The sequence below is a fragment of the Aedes albopictus genome, chromosome 1 (assembly GCF_035046485.1).
Source record: "Aedes albopictus strain Foshan chromosome 1, AalbF5, whole genome shotgun sequence".
Lineage (NCBI taxonomy): Eukaryota > Metazoa > Arthropoda > Insecta > Diptera > Culicidae > Aedes > Aedes albopictus.
Window position 1 is genome coordinate 225,856,331 of NC_085136.1, and position 27,170 is coordinate 225,883,500.

The following is a 27,170-nucleotide window of genomic DNA, read 5'->3' on the forward strand; positions in this document are numbered from 1 at the left end:
ATCATTCAAAGGGGGTTTTCCCCTCTATCAAAATTTTGAGTAAAAAAAATTATAATACACACTATTTTTAATTCGCTGGAAACCAGCAAAAATTTGCTGGTTTTTGACATGCTGTTAATTCAGCATTCCATCCAGCAAAATATTTTTTGCTGGATCTTCAGTATCGTGTATTGACAGCTTATTTTGCTGGTTGACCAGCAATGGATCAGTAAAATAACTAAAACGGCCGCTATGAAATGAACAGATAGCGCCACCGTAGCCTTGTGTGTTTGACGTAACTCGACTGCTGTCACTGTGTTACCGTCCATATACGGTGGCGCTTTTGTTTTGATGCGGTGAGTAGCGAAAAAGTCGGCTTCAATGATCCATTTTGTCCGTGCTCGACTCCAGCTGGATTTTTTTGTTTTTTTTTTTCAAATGTTTACAAATTTTCCAGTTTTATAAATAAATGGTATCTTTGATAATTTACAGTTAGCAAACAATGCTCAAAGGCTTGGAATATCCATAAAAGATGCGGTGCCTTACATTTTGTGCTGCAAAGGGCTTTTTGTTGGAATTGCTATGAATTCTTGGCGATTTACTAAATGTTGAGAAGATGAGTGCGCAACATAGTTCCCGGGGAAACTGCAAGTGTTTGACACATGATTTGCTGTTTATCAGCAATGGATCAGTAAAATAACTAAAACGGCCGCTATGAAATGAACAGATAGCGCCATCGTAGCCTTGTGTGTTTGACGTAACTCGACTGCTGTCACTGTGTTACCGTCCATATACGGTGGCGCTTTTGTTTTGATGCGGTGAGTAGCGAAAAAGTCGGCTTCAATGATCCATTGCAATCATTGCTGATTCATCAGTTACCATTACTGATGTTTCAGTGAAATAAAATTTGCTGGTTGCATCTCAGCAATTCATATTGCTGGATGAGAAATCGAAAATTTGGTGTGTACCAATAATATTTTTTTATTGATACAACTTATTTCAGTTCTATAAAAAAAAATTGATACTAAAATAAAAATATTGATCACCCTAACATTCAACATGTTTTGGCTACCCTCCAAAAGATGTCGCGTCCTGGTCGCACTCAAACTCACCACTGATTCGCGACAACCCGCGCCAGTTTTTCCGATCTGTGACAGCTATTTCGCCAGTGCAGTGGTGAATTTTCCGCGGATTTCGCCCACTTTTCATTCATCGCTTTGACTTTTTGTCACTGTGCGCGTACGTACGAGGAAAATCTCTGCCGAGCGAGAGCTGAAGCTGTTCACTACTCTGGTGCCAGAAGAGGTCACAAAGTTTTTTCTCGTCCACCCGTCAGCACTTGTGTGTCGTCGCTCATCCCGAGTCGAGTGTGTCCGGGTTTTTCGGTGTCACGCGGCAGTTCAGCAGCACCACATCCATCCATCGTCCACCGTGCTAGAAGCGGATTGGAGGAACAAGTCGCGGAACATCAGCAGGCAATAGACCAGTTTGTGAGAGGTAGCAGCCAGCAGGAGACGATAGAAAAAAAAATGTCCGTCAATCGTACCATTTCGGCCCACCAGGCCGCCAAGGAACATGTATTGGCCGTGTCCAGAGACTTCATCTCGCAGCCACGACTGAGTAAGTACCGAGGGAACTCGTTTTGATCCGGTAAAAGTGCGTTTTTCTGCGGGGAGATTTGGCCCCGAAAAAATGGTGTAAAATTTGCGTAGCTTGGAAGTGTCATGTGATAACCTTCGGGGGGAAGATCTTTGATTTCGAGTTAGTAGTCCTGAAGGTTTTGTAAGTTTTCTCGATTGCATTTTGGTATTAAGGTGTTAAATAATCCTGTAATCCGTAAAATACCAGAAAAAGAAATGAAATTATCGATTAGTTGCCGATAAGTTGATAATCCGGAGTTACAAATGAATGCAAAAAAACATCATTGCCTGCGATCAAATTTGCTAAAGCTAATGCATTTTGTTTCCACCAGAATCAATTCCAACTTTTCCAGTAGCTGAAATTCCGTAAAAATAATGGATTTTATTAAAATTTCCGTCATTAACAAACAGAAAATCCGAAGGAAAATTCTGTTTTGATGTCACATGACTGTCAAAACACCTGACTCTCGCTCGCCTGCCACAAAGTGGTGTTCATTGAGTGGTCGCTCTGTCTCTCGCCCTCACAAACACCATCCCGCGGTGCGCAGATTTCCTCTGGCAGGGAGCAAGAGTGTGCGTTGTGCATCACAAATTGCTGTTGCTGTTTCGTTCTGGCGATCGATTGTTTTCATGACTCGGGCTCATACTCTCCCTGTCTCACGCAACTCGCCGTTCCGTTTTACACACGATACCGTACGGCACACGAGCGTTGGACGTAGAGTTGTAGTAGTGTGGTAGTAGTGGCGAAGTGGATTTGCAATCGCCATCACTATCTGATATGAATGGGTGAGTGCTGATGAATGGATTTCTCTCGGCAACCAGCTGAACAATTTGCAGTGTATTTTTTGATGAATGACCTACTGCAGATCATTAATAAATTCATACTTCGTTGCGTTTCATTTAACAATCATTAATGACTGTTGTTAAAGTTAAAGTATTGAATTGAAAGAACCGACTGGCTTTGCTTTGCATTTTGAAGCAAGTTTGAAGTCAATATGAGTCGTCAGATAAGATAGCGTTTATCAATTTTGTTTGGCCAGCAGAATGGAGACGACAGAGCATCACATGCTTCCTCAGTTATGTAAAATTAATTAACTGTTAGATATTTTCATGACTTAAGGACTTAATCGCGATCATAGTATTTTTAGTAGTTAATTTACATTCAGTAACGTAAATTTTATAATCTTCAAATAAATATGTTAATTTATGTTCAATTTTATACGTTATTAGCGACTGCAATGTTCTTTTTAATTATTTTATTTTATGCTTAAGGTGGTCATGGGGTCAAGTCTCCAATGCAAGGGGAATAATTAGGGTTCGGGACCACTTCAGCAGGGGCTACTTCACTTATAGCTCAGTCGATTGCATACTAATTGGCGTGGATTTTTTCACTAGGGTAAACAATGAACATATCATGCAAAATTAGTATAATATTGATTAAGTTCTAAGCGAAAATTGCCCTAAATAGGGCCCTTGCTGAAGTTGCCCTGCATTCCAATTGGAATTAGGGAGTAACTTAGGAGAGAGTACAATCTCTTAAGTCCCGCGACTTTTAAGGTTTGCGTGACTTCAAGGATTAGTGATTAACTTGATGTATTGGGCTGTTAGAAAAATGCCGTGTTAATTGAACGTAATTCACCTTTATGCTGCTTTTGTGGGTTTTACTCGGGTCCATATCTTGGAATCTGCTTTCTGATACTTCTTTAATGCATAGGCATAGTTGCATTTTAAAATTGTCCTTTTTAATGTTGCAATGTATGAAATGGAGGTACCGTCAATGTACCAGTAGCCGCTCGTGTTCCAATAGCCGCTCACCGCCATGAAACTGATGTTTATTGGCATAAATATGTGCAATCCTCCCCGTTTAAATGTAATTCGGCACGCACATTTTGAATATCCGTGATAAAAATATTGTATTTATGGTGGTGAACCTAATTTTTACGCTCGTGAGCGGCTATTGGAACACGATGTTACGGGTATAAATATTTGTTACAATTATAAGACAGAATAATTGTTAAATGTGTTATAAATTCTGTATTCGTGCGTTCTTTGTGTTCTATGTTTTATTTTAACTTGTAAATATTCCCCGAGCTTAAATATACATTTATAGGGTTCTGGAAAAATAGAGGCCCATGAAATGCAATCCAATATTGATTGCCAACTTTCAGGCTATTTCGGGCAGCGGTCAAGTGCTAGAGATGTAAACCTTTCCCTGCCACGGACTTCAAGTTGTTGAGCTCTAGTATCGAACCCTGAAACGGGATGCCCGATTAGGATTAGCTTTCCTAGACAAAACCAAGCTATGAACACAGCATCAAATGCTGTGAACTAAAAGGCAAACTGCCAAATAAAATACAATTCCAGGATGACTGATGGACCCAAATCAATACATGAAACCTCGTCATCCTGTGATCGGAAGATGTTATCCATCTGGATAACAGCAAATATATTATATAAACAATATGATTCACTTCCGCGTTCCCCATGCATTGAATTGGCGAACAGCTTACAGCACCATCTAGCGTCAAACGTGGCAATCCACCTTAAATTAAACCACATATTTGCTAAATATGTTTAACCTAGTAATCCTACATTATAGAGATCTGCGGAGGCGGCCATTGTAAGCCAATCGTGCAGAAAGAACTGTCAAAGTGTGAGCCAAATGAACAGGCTGATCGTTCGTAAGAAGGCGTCGATTGAACGGTATTGCAATCCGAACTAAATAAATTAAAATTATTTATTTTTAATATCGAGAAATTGACGGTATATGTAAGTTTAGTAAAAAGATAGAATTTAATTAATTCTGCTTTCAAAAGCTCAAGCTTATGACGAAACTTTTGTTGCTGCACTTCTCGAAAAAACTTTCATTGCTGCTTCTTGCTTAATTTCTGCCGATATGTTTAGCTTAACACTTTGCAATAAATTTCAGATTTCATCGATTGCTCCGCTATTTTTTTCAAAATTTTGAAAAAAAAATCTACTATAATTAGAAAATGTAAACAAAACAACTTGAACCACTACGAAGTCACGCACAAAGTTTGAACATCTAGCTTTGCAGCAAGTGTTGGCAGCTGATGTAAACAAAATGAACAGCGTTGCCGAATCGACATATGGGTCATTCCATATGAAGTGACCGAGAAAAAGTGGAAACGTGTTATCGACCATCACGGATTTTGACCAAATTTTGTTGGAATGTTTGTATAAATGAAGGAAGAAAAAATCCAAATTTTGGTGCCGATCGGATCACCCCTCGGCCCGTGGCAGCACCCCTCGTCTTTGCCAATACAAGAAAAATCAAAGTTTTCCCTTCCTTTTCTCAATTTATAGCTTTGAAACTATAACATATACACATTTGTGACCTTCGGCTTTTTTGAAGAAAATTGTTGGAGGAATCCAGGAAAAATATAATTTTTTTGGTACAGTGTTGCCAAATATGTTATTTTTCAATTTTAAAATTTAAAATCGATTTTTCTTCAAATGAGTATATTTTGATTTCAAAAATTTTGATTCCATCGTGTTTATCAGACATTTTCCAGTCGAAAAAGCTTAACTCCCCGAGGTCTTTTTGGACGTTCCAGAGATACAGCGTTTTAAAGCTTGAAAACCGGTTTTCTCTAATATATAAAATAAGCCCAATTTGCAAGTTTCGCTAAGAAAACATTATTCGATGCAATTTAAAGGTGATTTGGGCTGATTTAGACCAAGGAGAATAGAAAACTATGGAAAAATAATAATATGACAGTGCTGCCAGTTTATCAATTATGGATTTATTAGAATGGATAACAATAAATTGCTAAAGTTTAAAATTGATGTATTATAATCCTTATTTCAATTGATATTCTACCTATGTAAACATTGAGGTTGAGGAAAGTGTTGCCAGACATTTTAATTTTATTGTAAAAATCTACATGAGAACTTTTGTATCAAATCAAATTATCAAGCAAGAATCAAGAATTCCTTTTTTACAATTTTATTGCTATTGGCAACACTGAACCTTGATAGTTTTCGTTTGATGTGCAACTTTCTATTCTTCGAACAAACCTTTAATAAGGGCAGTGGTAAATTCAAATGTTCACTGCAATTTATTCTTGATTCAGAATTACGCAAATTGATTCCGACTGTTCTTGGTGTATTTTTAGGATTTTTAGCTGTTCAGTCCGATTGTGAGATCAAAAACAACCTTATATTCCCATACTCCGTCGCTTCGTAACGGATCGAAACGTTGGAGTAAGAGAAAATAAGGTTGTTTTTGATCTCACGATCGGACTGAAAAGCCAAAAAATCCTAAAAATAAGTTCAGAATTACGAAAACCCATTCTGGATGACATGCTATGCCTTAACGTACAAGTTGCTATTCTTTTTTTTTTGTTTATCCATTGTTTTGAACTTGTACGGGGAAAGGAAAGTTCCCAAAAGTGAGTTCAGTTAACTTCATCAATTCGCATACAGACAGAGTACTTTGAGTAGAAGTTCTTTTTACCCAACAGCCAGTTCAAATTACTCAACTATCAATACTATGTCACTTACTCATTTTTTACCAATTTTAATGTTGTTTAGGTGCCTGGATAATTACACCTTGTACGCACTCCCGGGTTGCTAGTCTTTTAAATGTGCCATCTAATCCTTCGCTTGATCCTTTTTCATGTGCGAAACAATGCAACTCTACAGGAACTCAATAATCCTTCTCGTGAAACTTTTACATTTAAACTAACTTTTGAGCTCTTTTTTGCATCTTTGAGTAATTTGAACTGGCGGTTGGGTAAAAAGAACTTCTACTCAAAGTACTCTGTCTGTATGCGAATTGATGAAGTTAACTGAACTCACTTTTGGGAACTTTCCTTTCCCCGTACAAGTTCAAAACAATGGATAAACAAAAAAAAAGAATAGAAACTTGTTCGTTAAGGCATAACATGTCATCCAGAATAATTTTTCGTAATTCTGAACTTATTTTTAGGATTTTTTGGCTTTTCAGTTCGATTGTGAGAACAAAAACAACCTTATGTTCTCTTACTCCAACGTTTCGATCTGTATGAGACCTTTCTCAAGATCCGATACGAAGCGTCGGAGTATGAGAACATAAGGTTGTTTTTGATCTCACAATCGGACTGAAAAGCTAAACATCCTAAAAATACACCAAGAACAGTCGGAATCAATTTGCGTAATTCTGAATCATGAATAAAAAGTTGCACATCAAACGAAAACTGTCAAGGTTCAGTGTTGCCAATAGCAATAAAATTGTAAAAAAGGAGTTTATGATTCTTGCTTGATAATTTGATTTGATACAAAAGTTCTCATGTAGATTTATACAATACAATTAAAATGTCTGGCAACACTTTCCTCAATCTCAATGTTTGCATAGGTAGAATATCAATTGAAATAAGGATTATAATACATAAATTTTAAACTTAAGCCATTTATTGTTATCCATTCTAATAAATCCATAATTGACAAACTGGCAACACTGGCATATTATTATTTTACATAGTTTTCTAGTCCCCTTGGTCTAAATCAGCCCAAATCACCTTTAAATTGCATCGAATAATGTTTTCTTAGCGAAACTTGTAAATTGGACTTATTTTATATATTAGAGAAAACCGGGTTTCAAGCTTAAAAACGCTGTATCTCTGGAACGGCCAAAAAGACCTCGGAGAGTTGAGCTTTTTCGACTGGAAAATGTCTGATAAACACGATGGAATCAAAATTTTTGAAATCAAAATTTACTCATTCGAAGAAAAATCGATTTTAAATTTTAAAATTGAAAAATAACATATTTGGCAACACTGTATCAAAAAAATTATATTTTTCCTGGATTCCTCCAACAATTTTCTTCAAAAAAGCCGAAGGTCACAAATGTGTATATGTTATAGTTTCAAAGCTATAAATTGAGAAAAGGAAGGGAAAACTTTGATTTTTCTTGTATTGGCAAAGACGAGGGGTGCTGCCACGGGCCGAGGGGTGATCCGATCGGCATCAAAATTTGGATTTTTTCTTCCTCCATTTAAACAAACATTCCAACAAAATTTGGTCGAAATCCGTGATGGTCGATAACATGCGGTGTGTACACTTGGTGTGGAATGACCCATATGTAACTTCCGCTTATCTCTATGTAGAGGATTTCTAGTTTAACCGTGTCTCCATGACATTTACTTTTGTTATGGTCGTCAATCATATTTAGGGATGTACAAGATTCAATTTGCACAAACAAAATTATGATATTGGACAAAGCAAATATTAAGTTTATATTTAGTAACTGTCGTATATCAGTGATGGAACATACGCAATTTGACGTTTCGCAATTATCATTTTTTTCCAGAAGTATATTTGTTTTGGAAGTTTCGAGAAGTGAAATATTTTGGTCAAATTGCTATGGCTACTGGGGATACTTGTTGGTTCATTTTGACTAAAAGTATATTGTGTGCAAAAACTATTACGCAAAGAATATGATTTGTTTATTTAAACCCTAAACATTTTGATATTATTTATCGATAACTGAAGAGATTATTGACATCCCTAGTTCATTGATGTTGACAGCGTGTGTAATTCTGAAGAGCATACGTTTTTAGAGTGTAATAGTTGCCACGTTCGTCACAAGCGGCGCCACAAGCACAGGATGAAGGGTCGCCAGAAATAGCTGGAAGTGAGTTATATTATTAATATAGTATATTTGATAACAGGGCACATTTATGTTATATGTTGTGCTGTGTCCACTTGTGACGTTTCTTGTTTGTGCATTTATAAGGTTCTATGTGTTCGTGATATGTTAATCCTTAGTAATAATTTATTTCTTTTATTTTTGTAACATGGCGCCCAACGTGGGGCCCGAGCATTTGTAGGGTTCCATGTTGGAATTTTTGTAACATGGCGCCCAACTAAAAAACCCCGTGTATGCAAATGATAGCTAGTCGGAAAGATTATAATTTCAGTCTTAAGGCCATTTTATTTTTGTGGACAGTTAACCTCCATAAAAGTAAAGTTTAGTTTAGGTTAGATTTATTCGTTACGTGATTTGGAGAGCAGTTTGGCTTTCGGGTAACAATCTTTTTTTTTTGAGTTAAGGTGTTTTCTGGGGACTTGTTAGTCCTGTTCACCGCTACGTTTCTGGAAAGCATTGTGGCTTTCGGGTAGCACAACTCGTTTTGGTTTTGTTTTGAGTTTAGGTTAAGTTATTTATCTTTATCTTAGTGTTAAGTTATGGCCTTAACACTATTGTTATAAAGGATATGAAGCATATGGGAGCCGAATTTTTCGTGAATCGGTGAACGATTCACGAAAAATTCTTGCTCAAACGTTGGATTGTGTTACGGGTATAAATATTTGTTACAATTATAAGACAGAATAATTGTTAAATGTGTTATAAATTCTGTATTCGTGCGTTCTTTGTGTTCTATGTTTTATTTTAACTTGTAAATATTCCCCGAGCTTAAATATACATTTATAGGGTTCTGGAAAAATAGAGGCCCATGAAATGCAATCCAATATTGATTGCCAACTTTCAGGCTATTTCGGGCAGCGGTCAAGTGCTAGAGATGTAAACCTTTCCCTGCCACGGACTTCAAGTTGTTGAGCTCTAGTATCGAACCCTGAAACGGGATGCCCGATTAGGATTAGTTTTCCTAGACAAAACCAAGCTATGAACACAGCATCAAATGCTGTGAACTAAAAGGCAAACTGCCAAATAAAATACAATTCCAGGATGACTGATGGACCCAAATCAATACATGAAACCTCGTCATCCTGTGATCGGAAGATGTTATCCATCTGGATAACAGGGCACATTTATGTTATATGTTGTGCTGTGTTCACTTGTGACGTTTCTTGTTTGTGCATTTATAAGGTTCTATGTGTTCGTGATATGTTAATCCTTAGTAATAATTAATTTCTTTTATTTTTGTAACAACAAGCGGCTACTGGTACACTGAGGGTAGTTCCTTATATTCGCACATATTCGTATAATTGGCTCTTGTTGAGCATAGTCAGTATGACGAAATCTTAAAAATAACGGAATATTCGGAAACTGAATAATAATGTCCTGGATTTCAATATTACCAAAACTACTTCGCGCCGCGATGCACACCTTTATTGGCTGCTGCCTCAATCTCTACTAACTTCACACCCTCCGCTGCTGGCTCACTGTGCTGCTACTCTACATACTGTGGTAAGGCAATGGAACCAATGATTGGCCGATGCCACAATAAGGTGCATCAAAAATTCTTTTTATGATTTTTCCTGCAAAAACAGCCATCACCACTTTTCTTCGTTTTCCGATGGCATCATGTTCTAGCAATCTGCAGCGATCTTCGTACGGAGGAAGCTCATACGGGTTATTCCAATTCCAATTCCAAATCACTACTGTAGTTTCTGGAATTGATCGTATCAAGGAGCAGTAAAAGGATCGCAGGCAATGGGGGTCGGTGAATTCCTTGGATATCCGAAAGATGAACCAAAGGTTTTTGCTGGCCTTCGCTTCTTGTTTTTCTTCTTTGTGGCTCTATACTCGAGCTGGAACTTGCCCTGCCTCACTTCAACTTAGTGAATTTTGAGCATTCCCACAGTTATTAATTAAAGGGCTTTCTTTGCCAGGCAATGCATCAATTGGTATATTGTAAACAAGGATGGAAACACTCACTTGCTATTTTCTCAGCTCAGAAGCGTGCAATCAAGAAACGATGTATGGATGACTTTTGCATTGTGGTTTTGTCTAAAACTTTGCCGAATAGAGTAGGGGTCGCACACGCATACGCAAGTCATGACAGAGTTGTAAAAAGGACTCTCCACGAGGTGAGTGTAATTAACATTCACCTCGTGGAGAGTTGCCCTCGCCTCGCAGCTCCCTCACGACTTGGGTATGCGTGTGCGATCCCTACTCTATCCGGCAAAATTTTAGACAAAACCACAATGCAAAAGTCGTCCATACATCGTTTCTTGATTGCATCCTTTTGAGCTAAGAAAATAGCAAGTGAGTGTAACCCTTTGAAAGTGAGTGTTCCCATCCCTGATTGTGAAGCGAGTACAACGATACATGTGGATACACTATGCCCAAGGAGTCGAGATTTTTTTTCCGGCCGGAACGGAATCGAACCCGCCGTCTCCGGATTGGCGGGGTATACGGGGAACAAAACGGAGTTTTTTCCATCGATCCAGTAACGTGGATTGCCGGATAGAGCTATTGCAGATGAAGCGTGAGGGCTTACATAGAGCATTTGAGCATCTCTTCAATACAAGTGTCGGAATCCCATGTGGCCCAATCGCTGAAGAAGACTTCATTTTTATTTATTCATTTCGTCAACCGACGTAGACTAGTACATTTACATATACATATTTTTGTTTCTTAATGCTATAGTTTAGTCTAAGAAATACATAAAAAATATTAAAAAATTAAATTAGGATAGGTAGTGTATTTATAATGTTTTTAGGTGTTGGGACTTCGAAGACTGTAAAAGTATTTTCTAAGGTTATGCCGAGACATTGTAAAGTCAATGTTTGTTCTACAGTGGTTTGTTATGAATATGTTTCGATTTCGTAGTTGCCGAGAAGGTATGTAAAAATTTAATGAGGATAAGATTTTTGTTGAATCAATACGTTGTGAAACGATATCGTTAACAAAAGAAACCATTGCAATTTCACGCCGCTCTTTCAATGTTTGTATGTCGATAAGCTTGCAGCGTGCTTCATATGATGGAAGAGGAAATAAAGTCCAACCTAATTTACGAAGAGCATATAATAGAAATTGCTTTTGTACTGATTCTAATCTTTCTTCGTGCGTGATTGAAAAAGGAGACCATACAATGCTGCAATATTCCAGTATTGATCTTACATATGCAATATACAGAGTTTTGATTGTGTATGGGTCATTAAAGTTGTAGCAGAAACGCTTAATAAACCCTAGCATGTTATCAGCCCTGTGAATTATTGTGTTGTAGTGGTCTACGAAAGTAAGCTTAGAGTCTAAGATTACTCCTAAGTCTCTTACTCTTTCACATTTTTCCACATTTTGGTTTCCTAATGCAACTGAAATGTTTGGTGTTGTTCTTTTTCTGCTAAATGATATTAAGTTGCATTTTTTTACATTTAATTCTAAAAGGCTTTTTTTGCACCATACGTAGAATATGTGAATTTCATTGTGGAATACATTGATGTCTTCTTCATTTCGTATCTCCAGAAAGAGCTTCATGTCATCGGCATAAATTAGAACTTTTAGTTTGTTTAAAATGAAGGAAATGTCGTTTACATACACAATAAAGAGAAGAGGTCCTAAATGAGAGCCTTGGGGGACACCTGAAGTGACTTGAATTGGGTTTGACTTGTTTCCATTGAATTTAATTATTTGTTGACGGTCAGTTAGGTATGATTCAAGCCATTTCAGGAGAATTGGCTCAATTCCGATTTTTTGTAGTTTGAAAAGTAGCATTGGTATGTCAATGCGATCAAATGCCTTACTAAAGTCCGTGTAGAGAGCTTCCACGTGGTTTCCATTATCCATTGCGTTTAATGAATAGTCTATGAATTGCAGTAAATTTGTTGAGGTCGACCGACCTTTGAAGAAGCCGTGTTGCATATCAGTAATTCTGTTTTTGGTTTGGAGAAATAGCTTTTCGTTGACAATTGCCTCGAAAAGTTTCGGAATGCAAGAGATAATGGCTATACCACGATAATTACGTACGTCTGATTTTCGGCCAGATTTGAAAATAGGTACTAGAAAAGAGCTTTTCCATAGTTTTGGGAAATTGCCAGATTCCAGCGACATATTAAAAAGCCAAAACAAAGGAGCAGTCAGTTCCTGTGCTGAAGTTTTCATGAATACTGGGGGGATCCCGTCAGGACCAGGACCTTTTGAGGCGTCTAGATTCTTAAGAGCATGTAAAATATCCTGCACTTGGAGTTGGTTTACGCCAATGTCCCTAGGGAATTCTGGGTAAAATGCAAAATAATCGCGGTCACGATCTTCTTCAGAAAATGTTGTATAGATTTCTTGGAAGAAATTTGCAAAAAGATTGCAAATTTTTTCCGAGTTATCACCAACAGATTCATCAAGATGCATAACGGATGGAAAATTGTCAGATTTTAATTTGGATTTTACGTAGTTGAAGAAGTTCTTTGGACAGGACTTTATTTCGCTTTCAGTTTTTGAATTATATTCTTCAAATGCATTACTGATGGCTAAGTTCAATTGCTCGCATATATCCAAATAATTTGCTAGATTTTCATTGGTATTGTGTGTCTTGTAATTTTTATGGGCTTTTTGTTTGCGGTTCTTCAAATTTTTTATCTGTCTATTATACCAGATTGGGTTTTTTTTAAATTTCTGCTACGACGTTTTTTCCTTGAAGGAATTTCTTGGATAATTATTTCCGATAAAATTTTGTAAAATACGTCAACAGCAGTATCGACATTTCCTTCGTTTCTTAAAACTACTTGCCAATTCACACTACTTAACCTACGTTTAATATTTTTATAGTTCGCCATTTGGTATTCAAAGATTACCTCGTATTCACAGTCATTGGGTCTTTGGTTTTTATGTATGAATAAAGAATATTCGATTGCTGTATGGAAAGCCTCATTTTTCCACAATGGAGTTAATGATTCGGTCACACAGAATTTTGCGTAGAGCTGTGAGGATGTCTGTTTCAGTGTAATCACCGACGTAAAAAATAAGCACAGAGCCAATCCAAAAGGATCGTAACAATGAACCCCAAAAAAATCAACAATTATTAGGTCTCAACAAAAGAGGTCTTAACATCTATACCGGTCTAATAACGGGACACTGCCCCTGCAGATACCATCTACAAAAGATCGGATCAATCCAAACCTCAAATTGTCGCTTCTGTCACGAAGAGAGAGTAACATCCTCTGCTATTGCAGTGCACTGATCCATCGTAAGTTCGAAGTTCTTGGCCAGCCCTTCTTAGGGCTTGCTGACATATGGATGTTATCCCCCAATGACGTGGTTGGCCTCCTAAAAATAGTCTCGCCAGAATGGGGGAATCACATACTGTAAATCAGGATCTTTATTCATCAATGATAGGGGTAGTCTTGAGTTAAGTCGATACCAAGGTATCTCAGTGACAAACATGTTATTGAGATAACTTGTGTACCTCACAGCAAAAGTGTATATCCCAATAGTCCTAAAATCTGGACGCAGTGATATTCACCCGACAAACGAGAGAGAAGCACATTCTCCGGAACAGATCTGATAGTATTGCGGAGCTTTTTAGTACTTATTGGTTGATCGTCGAACACACTCGAACAGTGTTTTGAAAATAAATGGCAGATCCCATCAAGGGAGTCCGAAGCATTATTCCCGTAGTACGTAGAGGTTGGTAGCCCACATTCTTTGCGCTTTTCGTATATGAATGATCGGAACCCTTTAGAATTACGTTTAAGATCTGTTTGCTTACGGAGTACATACCTTTCGTATAGTGTACGATTGTAACACTTGTACCTAGAGCTAGCAATTATAAAAGACCGTCGTATATTCGTATATATGGATTTTTGTGCCCAGAATACTTTCTCAAAGCAGCTGCACTTTCACGCACTGCACTTTCTGAGAATGTCATTTGACATACTGGTTTTTAAAGTGGTCGACGCGGTGGAACAACATCCTGAAACCTTTAAAGCAGAGCGTTTATGATTAACAAAAAAAAATAATCATGATTAATCATTGGTGATTCAAATTTCAATTTCTGTGATTAATGATTAAGATTAATGATTAATTTGATTTTAGGACGATTGAAAATGGCTCATTGATTAATCTTCATGATCAATCAATCAAAAAAAAAAGGGAAATAATTAATTATCAACTAGATCTGATCTATTTAAAATATGAAAGTACAAAAGCAAAGCTAACTTTCCTGTTCCCAAATAGAGCGCTCAAGTAGAATTTGTCCTTTTTCCGCAAGTACTTTTGACAATTGGCTTTTTTAGAGGTGTTGAGATAAGTCCAAATTCAGAATTTGCTTGCCAAACTGAGCCGAAATCCAAATTTTCATGAATTTTGGTGCCCGGGAACCTATTTAAAAATCAGTTTGAAGTTTGTATGGGAGCAATTTGTCGAATCACCCCTCGTCGCATTTTGTACTGGGCGGAGCTGTCAAGCAGTTGGCCAGCTGTCAAAAGGAGATTTCGAAAAATCTCTTCGAAATCGATTTTACGTACCGTAAACCGGGGTCAAATTGATCTCCGGGTCGAAATTGATCGGACGATTTTCCGTTAGATTAAACATACTTCAAATAGTTTCCAAGCAAATATCGTTTAGTGTCGGTTCCCAACTGCACGATAGTTGTAAGAAAATTACTTAAAATATGCTAAACCTAACCGAAAAACGTGTGATCAATTTCGACCCGAAGATCAATTTGACCCCGGTTCACGGTACCAAAATGAAGTTCTAAAAATCTGAAAAAAATCATGGTAGTTCAGAAAAAGGTGCTCTTTCGTATAAAATCAAAAAATCAATACATTTTTCTTAATTTAAAAACCCAATTGAATTAGTATGAGAGGAAGCGTTACTTTTCCTTACGAAATAATAGAGCGGACTATTTTCTGCGAAGAAAAGTGACAGCTTCATTTGAATTGAACGGAAGACGATTCAAGCTATCCGGACTTGGACAAGCGACTTGGATTAGGGTAAGAAATCAAACTTTGAACTAGTCAAATTGTAATCTTAATTTGAACCATTTCAAAATTCATTAAAACGAAGTACTTTTCAGGCAAATATTGTCCCGAGAAAGATGTTAAACATCTTTCCGTAATATAACCTGATAACATGGACTTTAAAAGCATTGAAAAAAAAAGCGTTTTTGTCTTGGAAAACAGGCAAATGAAAAATCACTGTGATTTCACCCATTTCCCCCCAGAGAAAGCACATTTTCGGTGCACTACAGCTCATGCATTATATCACACGCAATATGTGAACACGTCAAATGAAAGCTTATTTATCGTAGAATCGACCAACCGAATAATATTCCGCATTATTTGTCATAAAATTATCAAATTTAAGTGATTCTTACTTGGAGAATGTTATCTTAAGTTGAATGGAGTTGAAGTTGATGGAAATTCCAAACTTAGTTTCCAAATTCCTGAAAAATTTCGAACATTCTGAGTTGGGATTCCACTGCCTAATGAAAAATAGGTATGAGAATTAGCAGATTCATGTGATTTTTCATTGTTTAGTATGGAATTGGCTGTTTTGTGAGTTGCTCGAGCTGCTGCCGCCAGTAGTTCAAATTAAGATTAAAATTGGTTCAAATTATGATTACGATGGTTCAAATTAAGATTAAAATCATTGTTGATGAAACATCAAATATTTCAATGAAATTCGGTGCAAATACAAACTTTTTACCATTTAACAGAAAGCTTATACCCGTGGCTTTCATGTACATACGATTTTGCCGTAGTAAATTATTTCCATGTGGGAGAAAAAATCACTTAAAATTTGCACTGCTTCAGAAAGCCGCAATTTGGTTCAAATTTTGATTACTTACCCTACCTAGCACGATGAACGTGAATCTATCTTCCTTGGGATTCCACGACACATCCAAAGTTTTCATTCCCGCATTTATGGTGTGGGATCAGTTATGTCTGCGCACCCTTATCGTTGACCTTCAGGAACAGTAGCCAGCAGCTGAGCTCGAACAGACTTTATGAGCCTTGAAGCATCCCTCCTGACGGTACGAGTTTCTCTTCGGGATCGCAACAGGATTCGATTTGCCAGACATTCCGTACAATTTCGTTGAAGTTGTCTTCAGCGGAGATAAAACTGCTTGGAGAATTAATCGATCCGCTTAACACCCAATGCAGTAGAACTGCATTCGTGTTCGGAATCCGCATACAACCAGACTTCTACATATCGATAAATCTTAGAGGCGAATGAACCCGTTGGTTTAGAACCTCTTTAATAAAAAAAATCTCGATAAATACCTCAGCACAAAGAAGCATATCCACCCGGTCAGGGTGGATCGGTGAGCTCGATGTCGTTCGAGATCGTAAAGCGAATTTCCTGTTAATCTGCAATGTACGCCGAGAACTCACACAAGATTTGACCTTCGTATGAATCTTCAATCGAACTATTGTATTGATGTCGTTCAGCGCAGAGATCGATACGTTGGCTCCAAGCAGAGTTGCAAAATGGTCCGAGACAACATTCGGTATGGAACCCGAATCCAATCAGACAATGCAAAGATAAACATCAGCTCTTCTGTAAACAAGGACTATTGGGGAGCATCCATAAATTACGTCACGCAAAAATTGCCCATTTTCAACCACCCCTCCCCCATATGTCACACTTTTTGTATGAGACCTCTGAAAATTTTGTATGGGTTGTCACACTTTAGTGAACCCCCCCTCCCCCTAAAAGCGTGACGTATTTAATTTATGGACATTCCCTTGCCTCAGAAAGTAGAACTTGTTCTTCGTATGAGTACAGAGAGATGGTTGCACCTCTTAACCGATGGATTCAGTTGGACAACAGTTACACAAAACAAGCTCCTTTTACAGGGTGCGGCAGGAAAAAATGCGAAAAGTTCAAGGCACTATTACACGCTAAATATGGATTATATATGACTATTTTTTCATGACAGTGTATCAGTCAATGTCTATATTCTAGCACTGAAAAATAAAAATGAACACATTTGATGTTTAACATGTGATAATGTAGGCCTAATAAGCGGATATCAATAAACTGCGCGCCCAATGGTCATTAAACAAAATGACTATAACAGTAACAAAATTAGCTCAAATTCGATGAACAACCAGACCACACTGATCCAGAGCCATGTAGTTTCACATACCAGATAAAATAAGTACATATATTTGATGATATTGTAGAGAAAATCAAAAATTTCGTTTTATCAGATGCTAAATTTAGCGACCTGTGCGATTTTCTGCGGTTTGAAAATTCTGGTTGTCTTCATCTTGAGGCGCCGCCCTGTAAAGGTTGGTGACCAAAATGGGAAATTTTTTAATTAACTTTTCAGAAAACTAGCCTATTGTAGATCATGGAACGTTGAAACATAGATTGGTTAACCTTCACATACCCGCACCTCGACATCTCATTTTCAAAATGCTGGCATTTCGTCAATTTTCAGCCGATTTTTTTGAAGTTGCACTCAATCGATCATAATTTGGTGCTAGTCTATTATACTCAAGTGGCCATGCAATATCTGGAACCATTCCGGAGATATTCCGGATTGTACTGGGGTCAGGGGGGGTGCCAAAATGGCAAAAAGTGATTATTTCGTGGGTTATTGTATTCGAATCATCAATTTTCAGCGTAACTTTTGTTGCGAGCAATGAAACACAACTGCAATAACCAGATTTGTATAAGTTGACCGATCCGGACCACCGTGACAGGTTCCGCGGGGGCCTCATTGGGGACACTTTTGGTTTTCAACCAAAACATGTCTTGTGACGTATCAAACTTCATGATTTCGAGAGAATGAGTCAGAAAAGTTACACTGAAGTATGTATCAACTGATATGGCCGCTCCGGAACACCTGAAACAGGTTCCGCGGGGGCCTCATTGGGGACACTTCTGTTTTTCAACCAAAACAAGTCGTGCGACGTATCAAACTTCCTGATTTCGAGAGAATGAGACAGAAAAGCTTGACTGAAGTATGTATCAACTGATATGGCCGCTCCGGAACACCTGAAATAGGTTCCGCGGGGGCCTCATTGGGGACACTTCTGTTTTTCAACCAAAACAAGTCGTGCGACGTATCAAACTTCCTGATTTCGAGAGAATGAGACAGAAAAAGTAGACTGAAGCATGTATCAATTCATATGGCCGCTCCAGAACACCTGGAACAGGTTCCGCGGGGGCCTCATTGGGGACACTTCTATTTTTCAACCAAAACAAGTCGTGCGACGTATCAAACTTCCTGATTTCGAGAGAATGAGGCAGAAAAGGTAGACTGAAGTATGTATCAACTGATATGCCCGCTCCGGAACACCTGGAACAGGTTCCGCGGGGGCCTCATTGGGGACACTTATGTTTTTCAGCCCAAACAAGTCGTACGACGTATCAAACTTCATGATTGCGAGAGAATGAGACAGAAAATGTAGACTGAAGTATGTATCAACTGATATGGCTGCTCCGGAACAACTGGAGCAGGTTCCGCGGGGGCCTCATTGGGGACACTTCTGGTTTTCAACCAAACCATGTCGTGCGACGTATCAAACCTCATGTTTTCAAATAAGCCAGAAATGATAGATTTAGCCTGTATCACCTAATATGACCACCCGGAACATCTTGCACAGGTTCTGCGGGGGCCACATTGGAGACACTTCTTGTTTTTAATCAAAACATGTCGTGCGCCGTACCAAACTTCATGATTTAGAATGAATGAGCCAAAAATGACTTAAGTCTGTGTCAACTAATATGGCCACCTCGGCATATCTAGCACAGGTTCCGCGGTGGCGTCATTGATGACACTTCTGGTTTACAATCAAAACCTGCCGTGATACATATCAAACTTCATGATTTCGAATGAATAAGCCAGAAATAAGATAAAACTAAGTAGACTCGACTCGGTATCGACTTGAAAGGGCGCTCTAGAAAACTTCCCAAAGATTCCTTTTAAATTTAAATTAGGCAATCCACAAAACGTACACAAGCTGTATATTTTCTGAAAAATCGGCATATGTTTGAAAAAATAAAAGGTTAGATGTTTATTTCCAAAAATACTTTTTATACTTATAATATGTTTTTTTTACTTCTTCTATATCTAAATAACAACACACAACAGATAACAATCGAAGTAGCCATCTTTAGGCTTTTGATTTGCAATTTGTGCAAACAACTGTTTCGAAGACTTTACTACCTTTGTAGCAATGTAATCGCTTTGTTTCGAAATAGAATAAATATGGGTGTATAGAATTACAAATAGCTCCATGACTGTATTCAATTTCAATTGCAAAATTTTTTATTCTCCTGTTATTTGTTCCTACCTTGGTAGCAGCATGCAAGTTTGAAATTAAAATAAAAAATAATATACAGCAGATAAATGACATATGAAATACTACAATATACTTGTTGTTCAATCCCAATTCGTTGACAACACAATCTGCACGAGATTATTCTTCAATATTCTTAAAATATTTTCTTTCTACCGTAATGTCATTGCACAATTATTGCCCCATCTATCACAATTATTAGTTAGTTAGTTCACTACGCTATTGAAATGGAAATGACCCATTATTCAGGGTGACCATAATCGTGGTATGACTGTACGTTTCTTACAACTTTATGCATATTTGTTTCGCTATAGGGGAAAGTGTGGTTCATCTCTTGCTGACGATCATCGTTCGTATTACGCGTAACGTGGACATTCCACATGCGTACAGGATTTCTTGAAGCATAACCTAGGAAGACCAGAGGTCTTCTCATCATTTTGTACCTTCCACTCCGTCAAAGTGTTTTATTCATTTAAATCATGAAGTTTGATACGACGCATGGTATGTTTTGGTTGAAAACCAGAAGTGTCCCCAATGAGGCCCCCGCGGAACCTGTTCCAGGTGTTCCAGATTGGCCATATCAGTTGATACATACTTCAGTCTACCTTTTTTATCTCATTCTCTCGAAATCATGAAGTTTGATACGTCGCACGACTTGTTTTGGTTGAAAAAAACAGAAGTGTCCCCAATGACGCCCTCGCGGAATCTGTTCCAGGTGTTCCGGAGCGGCCATATCAGTTGATACATACTTCAGTGTACTTTTTCTATCTCATTCTCTCGAAATCATGGAGTTTGATACGTCGCATGACATGTTTTGGTTGAAAAACAGAAGTGTCCCCAATGAGGCCTTCGCGGAACCTGTTCCAGGTGTTCCGGAGCGGCCATATCAGTTTATACATACTTCAGTGTACCTTTTCTGTCTCATTCTCTCGAAATCATGGAGTTTGATACGTCGCACGACTTGTTTTGGTTGAAAAACAGAAGTGTCCCCAATGAGGCCCCCGCGGAACCTGTTCCAGGAGTTCCGGATCGGCCATATCAGTTGATACATACTTCAGTCTACCTTTTCTGTCTTATTCTCCAGAAATCATGAAGTTTGATACGTCGCACGACTTGTTTTGGTTGAAAAAAACATAAGTGTCCCCAATGAGGCCCCCGCGGAACCTGTTCCAGGTGTTCCGGAGCGGCCATATCAGTTGATACATACTTCAGTGTACTTTTTCTGTCTCATTCTCTCGAAATCATGGAGTTTGATACGTCGCATGACATGTTTTGGTTGAAAAACAGAAGTGTCCCCAATGAGGCCTTCGCGGAACCTGTTCCAGGTGTTCCGGAGCGGCCATATCAGTTGATACATACTTCAGTGTACCTTTTCTGTCTCATTCTCTCGTAATCATGGAGTTTGATACGTCGCACGACTTGTTTTGGTTGAAAAACAGAAATGTTCCCAATGAGGCCCCCACGGAACCTGTTCCACGTGTTCCGGAGCGGCCATATCAGTTGATACATACTTCAGTGTACCTTCTCTGTCTCATTCTCTCGAAATCATGGAGTTTGATACGTCGCAAGACATGTTTTGGTTGAAAACCAAATGTGTCCCCAATGAGGCCCCCGCGGAACCTGTCACGGTGGTCCGGATCGGTCAACTTATACAAATCTGGTTATTGCAGTTGTGTTTCATTGCTCGCAATAAAAGTTACGCTGAAAATTGATTATTCGAATACAATAACCCACGAAATAATCACTTTTTGCCATTTTAGCACCCCCCCTGACCCCAGTACAATCCGGAATATCTCCGGAATGGTTCCAGATATTGCATGGCCACTTGAGTATAATAGACTAGCACCAAATTATGATCGATTGAGGGCGACTTCAAAAAAATCGGCTGAAAATTGACGAAATGCCAGCATTTTGAAAATGAGATGTCGAGGTGCGGGTATGTGAAGGGTAATGTCAAATGGACGAAAATGAGGTTTGAAGTTGAAAAACACTTTCGCATTTTTTCCTGCCGCATACTGTATACACCAACAGTATCTTTATCACAGCAATGCAACATTGCGAGCCTCGAAAAGTTGCTGTGCAGTTTAATAGCAGTTATTTTATTGGTGTGGATGTTTATTTGATTGGCGTTAGTTTCAACATCTTCCGAAAAACCTCCCACAGTAGGATTAGACTGCAGAAAAAGTAGTCCAAGTGACAAGTGATTTATTTAAAAAACTGATGTTGATAATGTTAGTTGGATAGTCCAACTTTGAATAAATACATGACAACGGTTTTTGAGATATCGTTCAACCGTCAGATGGCTATCTAAATAAAGGGATTGTATAACAACATAGGTATATGCAGCTTGCCTTCTCTTTCTGATTAAGCACTAAACCAAGGTATTTACGTATTTACATATTCTAAGGTAGTCTTAGATGTCAAAACTGGCTGAGCGGCCATTATTTTTTCACCGTGAGAAATTCTGAAAACAAACAACCCCCCCCCCCCCCCCCTCTCAGCAAATTCCTTTGAAATTTGGCTTCCTCTGCTTTTCCCCACAAACTAAACGACCTGCTTAACCTTCCATTATATAAATACCTTGCACTAAACATTTTCATCTCTTTCCGCTCTTTTGCAGCCTATAAGACCGTATCTGGTGTGAACGGTCCGCTGGTCATCCTGGATGAGGTCAAGTTCCCCAAGTTTGCCGAAATTGTCCAGCTCCGGTTGAACGATGGTACCATCCGTTCCGGTCAGGTGCTGGAAGTCAGCGGTTCCAAGGCCGTCGTCCAGGTGTTCGAGGGTACCTCGGGTATCGACGCCAAGAACACGGTGTGCGAGTTCACCGGTGACATTCTGCGTACCCCCGTGTCTGAGGACATGTTGGGTCGCGTGTTCAACGGCTCCGGCAAGCCCATCGATAAGGGTCCCCCAATTCTGGCCGAGGACTTCTTGGATATCCAGGTATGTTTACAGAAAAGGGATCCTTCTTGTGTGGTGTGATTCTCAGCGTTATGTTTCGCCATTTTAGGGTCAACCCATCAACCCATGGTCCCGTATCTACCCGGAGGAAATGATCCAAACCGGTATTTCTGCCATCGATGTGATGAACTCGATTGCTCGTGGTCAGAAAATTCCGATTTTCTCGGCTGCCGGTTTGCCTCACAATGAAATCGCTGCCCAGATTTGTCGTCAAGCCGGTCTTGTCAAGCACACCGGCAAGTCGGTGCTGGACGAGCACGAGGACAACTTTGCCATCGTGTTCGCCGCTATGGGTGTCAACATGGAAACTGCTCGTTTCTTCAAGCAGGACTTCGAAGAGAACGGTTCCATGGAGAACGTGTGTCTGTTCTTGAACTTGGCCAACGATCCAACCATCGAACGTATCATTACTCCGCGTCTGGCGCTCACGGCGGCTGAATTTTTGGCCTACCAGTGCGAGAAGCACGTGTTGGTCATCTTGACCGATATGTCCTCGTATGCTGAAGCCTTGCGTGAGGTGTCGGCTGCCCGTGAGGAAGTGCCCGGACGTCGAGGTTTCCCAGGTTACATGTACACCGATTTGGCCACCATCTACGAACGTGCCGGACGTGTTGAAGGACGTAACGGATCGATCACGCAGATCCCCATTTTGACTATGCCTAACGACGATATTACCCATCCAATTCCGGATTTGACTGGTTATATTACTGAGGGACAGATCTACGTTGATCGTCAGCTGCACAACAGACAGATCTACCCACCGGTGAACGTGCTGCCGTCGCTGTCCCGTCTGATGAAGTCCGCCATCGGTGAGGGCATGACCCGCAAGGATCACTCCGATGTGTCCAACCAGCTGTACGCCTGTTACGCTATCGGTAAGGACGTCCAGGCCATGAAGGCCGTCGTCGGTGAGGAGGCCCTCACGCCTGATGATCTGCTGTACCTGGAGTTCCTGACCAAGTTCGAAAAGAACTTCATCTCGCAGGGTAACTACGAGAACCGCACCGTATTCGAGTCCCTGGACATTGGCTGGCAGCTGCTGCGTATCTTCCCCAAAGAAATGCTCAAGCGTATCCCGGCTTCCATTTTGGCCGAATTCTACCCACGAGACTCGCGCCACTAAGCTGGGTCTTGTTCATGTCCACGTTTGAACTGTACGTATTTTTTCGTTTGTTATCTCCTTTATATCTTTTGCATGTTGTTGTCCTTTTATAAAAGGACATTTTCTCAAGTTTACCCAATTTTTCAAAATTGTTTATACTCTTTTTCCATTTTTTTTTGTTGATTTGCCATATACCCATGAGCCGGAAAAGTATTGTTATATAATGTAATGAAGAAAATCTTCCTCCCCTTGGAACAATCACATTTTACAGTTTCAATTGCGTCCACCAGCAACTTATTTATCAATCACAAGCGATCGGTTCAACTTATCAATGTTTAAAAAAGAAGCTAATCAAGGGATAATGTTTGTCTTTTAAAAATATTCGTATCAATTTAAATGTGTGTGTGTCGATACAGCAAATGTCATTTCGAGTAACATTACCATCCTTATGGTCGCTGTGGAAATTAAGCATTCCTAAAACGAAAAATCGATAATCTACTTACTAAAGCTTCGCAAGAACCATTTCTACTGAACACCTCAAGAAAAACGACCCAGAATTAAAAGAAATTTGTTATTTTTGAGTATAGGGTTTTCCCACATGCGCTCGACTTTCCTTCGACCAATTTTGCGCCGTGCAATGCGAACCAGTGCGTAAAAAGCATCCGATACGATCCTCCAACCGCGCCGGAACCGAATCGACTTTCAATCGACGACGGACAAGATCCAACAAGGAACAACTAACAACAACAACAACAACTTAAAGAAAATCCATCCATCTAAAAATCTAATGTGTGCAAACTTTACCATCAGAAAAAAAAAACGAAACAAAAGAAGAGAAGATTGATTTAAGAAAACGGCATCGACGGACAACCGGTTGAAATTGATTCCAGGGAAAATTTTCAGCATCCAATTTTCCCGGTCAATGTTCCGTGGCGCACGCGGACTCGCCTTAAGATCCTCCAAAAGCCAAAGGGTTCGTGGGGGTTGGATGGAATTCGGATCGAATTGCCTTTCTTGTGCCCTTCGCTTGTACTGGACGTTTCAAACGATAAAGATTGTACCGATACTGGAAAGTTGAGCTTTTTTATTATCATAATTTAATTTGCTAATTAGGTAAAATAATCAACAGTTTGTTTTCGAAGAAATTAGAACTATCTATGGAAAATCAGCATAAGTAGTCAAATATGTAATCAAGGAAGAGGTACTACTAGATGCACTGCTAAGTATTTCCCCTTTCTGATTCCCCCTACTTGATTCGTTCGTGCTATAAATATAATTTTGTTGTTATATTTCTATCGTGCTAGACGTTTAAGCTATCTACAATTAGTCGTTAAGTTATGAGCGTTTCCTTTTTGCATGGTCTTAAAACGTAGAACTGCTTCCGACAGTCCTGGGCGTGGTGTTCTTCGACCATCGATTGAGATCCGGAAATCGGACTCGTTCTGGCACGTTCCATTCCAGGCATTAGAAAAGGTGGGATCTACATTTTCCCCCGGATTGGGTACCAACATCTCGCCCTCTCGGTTTTACTTTGAACAATCCCCTTTGATTATAACCACGTTAGCCGACCATCTGCTGTAAACAATAACCGTTCGAAGTAAACTGAAATCCGGTGAAGATGTAAGACTTTGCTCCGACTAATCCTGTATGGCATTCGTCTTGGGATGGTTCGAACCGGAAGGAATGTCGACTCGAATTGACACCCCCCTCTCGGAAGGAAGCACTTCTGTACAATAATTAGCTTGTAAGTTGCTAATGTCTAGAACAGAATGAACCACATAAAATAATCTAAAAAAACACGTTACGCGACGTCACAAATTATTTTAGCTGAGAGTTTTACTTTATTCTGGTCCATGAACTTCAAACTTCAGAATCCCACAAAATCTAATGAAACATTCGTGCGCGCAAGTAGAAAACTAAACACTGATTGGATGCCGGTCGTGACCATATGCGACCGTGTCAACACACTGCAAAAATTCGGTAGCGAAAGGATGGAGAAAATATATTACGATACATATATTATTAGCTGTTGAAGATAAAAACTAAAATTATTCACGTGTATACAACACTATAAATGATGAAAGAGAAACAAACAAAAAAAAACTAATAAAAGCGGACAAAAACTTACTGGCATCCAGATTTGTTAACCGTAGAAAGTATCACTCTCTTTTTCTTTGAAACCATTCGATTATCAGTAATGTCTCATCTCATCTCATCTTCTTGGCGTAACGTCCTCACTGGGACAAAGCCTGCTTCTCAGCTTAGTGTTCAATGAGCACTTCCACAGTTTTTAACTGAGAGCTTTCTCTGCCAATGACCGTTTTGCATGTGTATATCGTGTGGCAGGCACGAAGATACCCTATGCCCAAGGAAGTCAAGGAAATTTCCTTTACGAAAAGATCCTGGACCGATCGGGAATCGAACCCGTCACCCTCAGCATGGTCATGCTGAATACCCGTGCGTTTACCGCCTCGGCTATATGGGCCCATTTTATCAGTAATGTGAGTCAATTGATTTTTTAAATTGTAACTTTTTGTATTGCATGATATAAACAGGAACATTCCCGAGAGGTTAGTTCTAGTAAAATGTCGTCTTTCAAATTAGTGTTCTGGCAATTAGGCTTATGGCAGTATTTTGCCTAAATAAAAGTAGCGGTTGTTTACCAGCCACGTTTGGGCAAAGAAAATCATCCCAAGCAACTAAGTATTCTCACATTTGTTTCCTTCTTTTCATACTTCATGAGCAATCTCTAGCTAGTTTTAAACAAAATAGAATAGTTATTAGAACTATTATATTTTAAACACATCTTGAAACTTCAAACGAGATTCTCACACATTACACATTTATACACAGTTTAAAACAAAATCTTTCGGCTGACTAGACAGATTAAAGCAACGATGGACGGTGTGCAAAACTGCGTAAAGCCTGGAACACATAGCGTCCGTTCCGTCGAGGTTTGCGTTTTTTTGCCAGTTTTCCCATGGGAAATCTGTCAAACTACTGTCACGTACACGTAAACGTATGCATTGTGTGGGGCACTTAAGGGTTTCGGGTGAACTATCCAGTTCTTTCGAATCTCGCCGGGGCCTGCGACAAGGTGATGGACTTTCATGTCTACTCTTCAACATCGCTCTGGAAGGTGTGATGCGACGAGCCGGGCTCAACAGCCAGGGAACGATTTTCACAAAATCCGGTCAATTTGTGTGCTTTGCGGACGACATGGACATTATCGCCAGAACATTTGGAACGGTGGTAGAGCTGTACACCAGCCTGAAACGCGAAGCAGCAAAGGTGGGACGGGGAATGCCTCAAAAACAAAGTAGGTACATGCTGGTAGGCGGAACCGAACACGACCGGATCCGTCTGGGTGGATAGTAATGTAAAGATAGACGGGGATACTTTCGAGGTGGTGGAGGAATTCGTCTACCTCGGATCCTTACTGACGGCTGACAACAACGTGAGCCGTGAAATTCAGAGGTGCATCATCAGCGGAAGTCGGGCCTACTACGGGCTCAAGAAGAAACCGCAGTCGAAAAAGA

At 39.3% G+C, this 27,170-nt stretch overlaps 1 protein-coding gene across 1 annotated transcript; it reads left to right on the plus strand.

Annotated features, from left to right (window-relative positions):
• The first annotated feature begins 1,205 nt into the window (after positions 1 to 1,205).
• On the plus strand, positions 1,206 to 25,758 carry LOC109430213 (V-type proton ATPase subunit B). Its single transcript, XM_019706260.3, has 3 exons — positions 1,206 to 1,599; positions 22,186 to 22,511; positions 22,579 to 25,758. The coding sequence occupies exons 1-3, from the start codon at positions 1,509 to 1,511 to the stop codon at positions 23,650 to 23,652; spliced, it is 1,491 nt and encodes a 496-aa protein (XP_019561805.1). The 5' UTR covers positions 1,206 to 1,508; the 3' UTR covers positions 23,653 to 25,758.
• Positions 25,759 to 27,170: the final 1,412 nt, after the last annotated feature.

Excerpts from the sequence above, each read along its gene's own strand:
- LOC109430213 (XM_019706260.3), top strand. The coding sequence starts at position 1,509 with ATGTCCGTCAATCGTACCATTTCGGCCCACCAGGCCGCCAAGGAACAT. Across the intron at positions 1,600-22,185 it reads CATCTCGCAGCCACGACTGA|CCTATAAGACCGTATCTGGT; the intron begins GTAAGTACCGAG and ends GCTCTTTTGCAG. Across the intron at positions 22,512-22,578 it reads AGGACTTCTTGGATATCCAG|GGTCAACCCATCAACCCATG; the intron begins GTATGTTTACAG and ends TCGCCATTTTAG.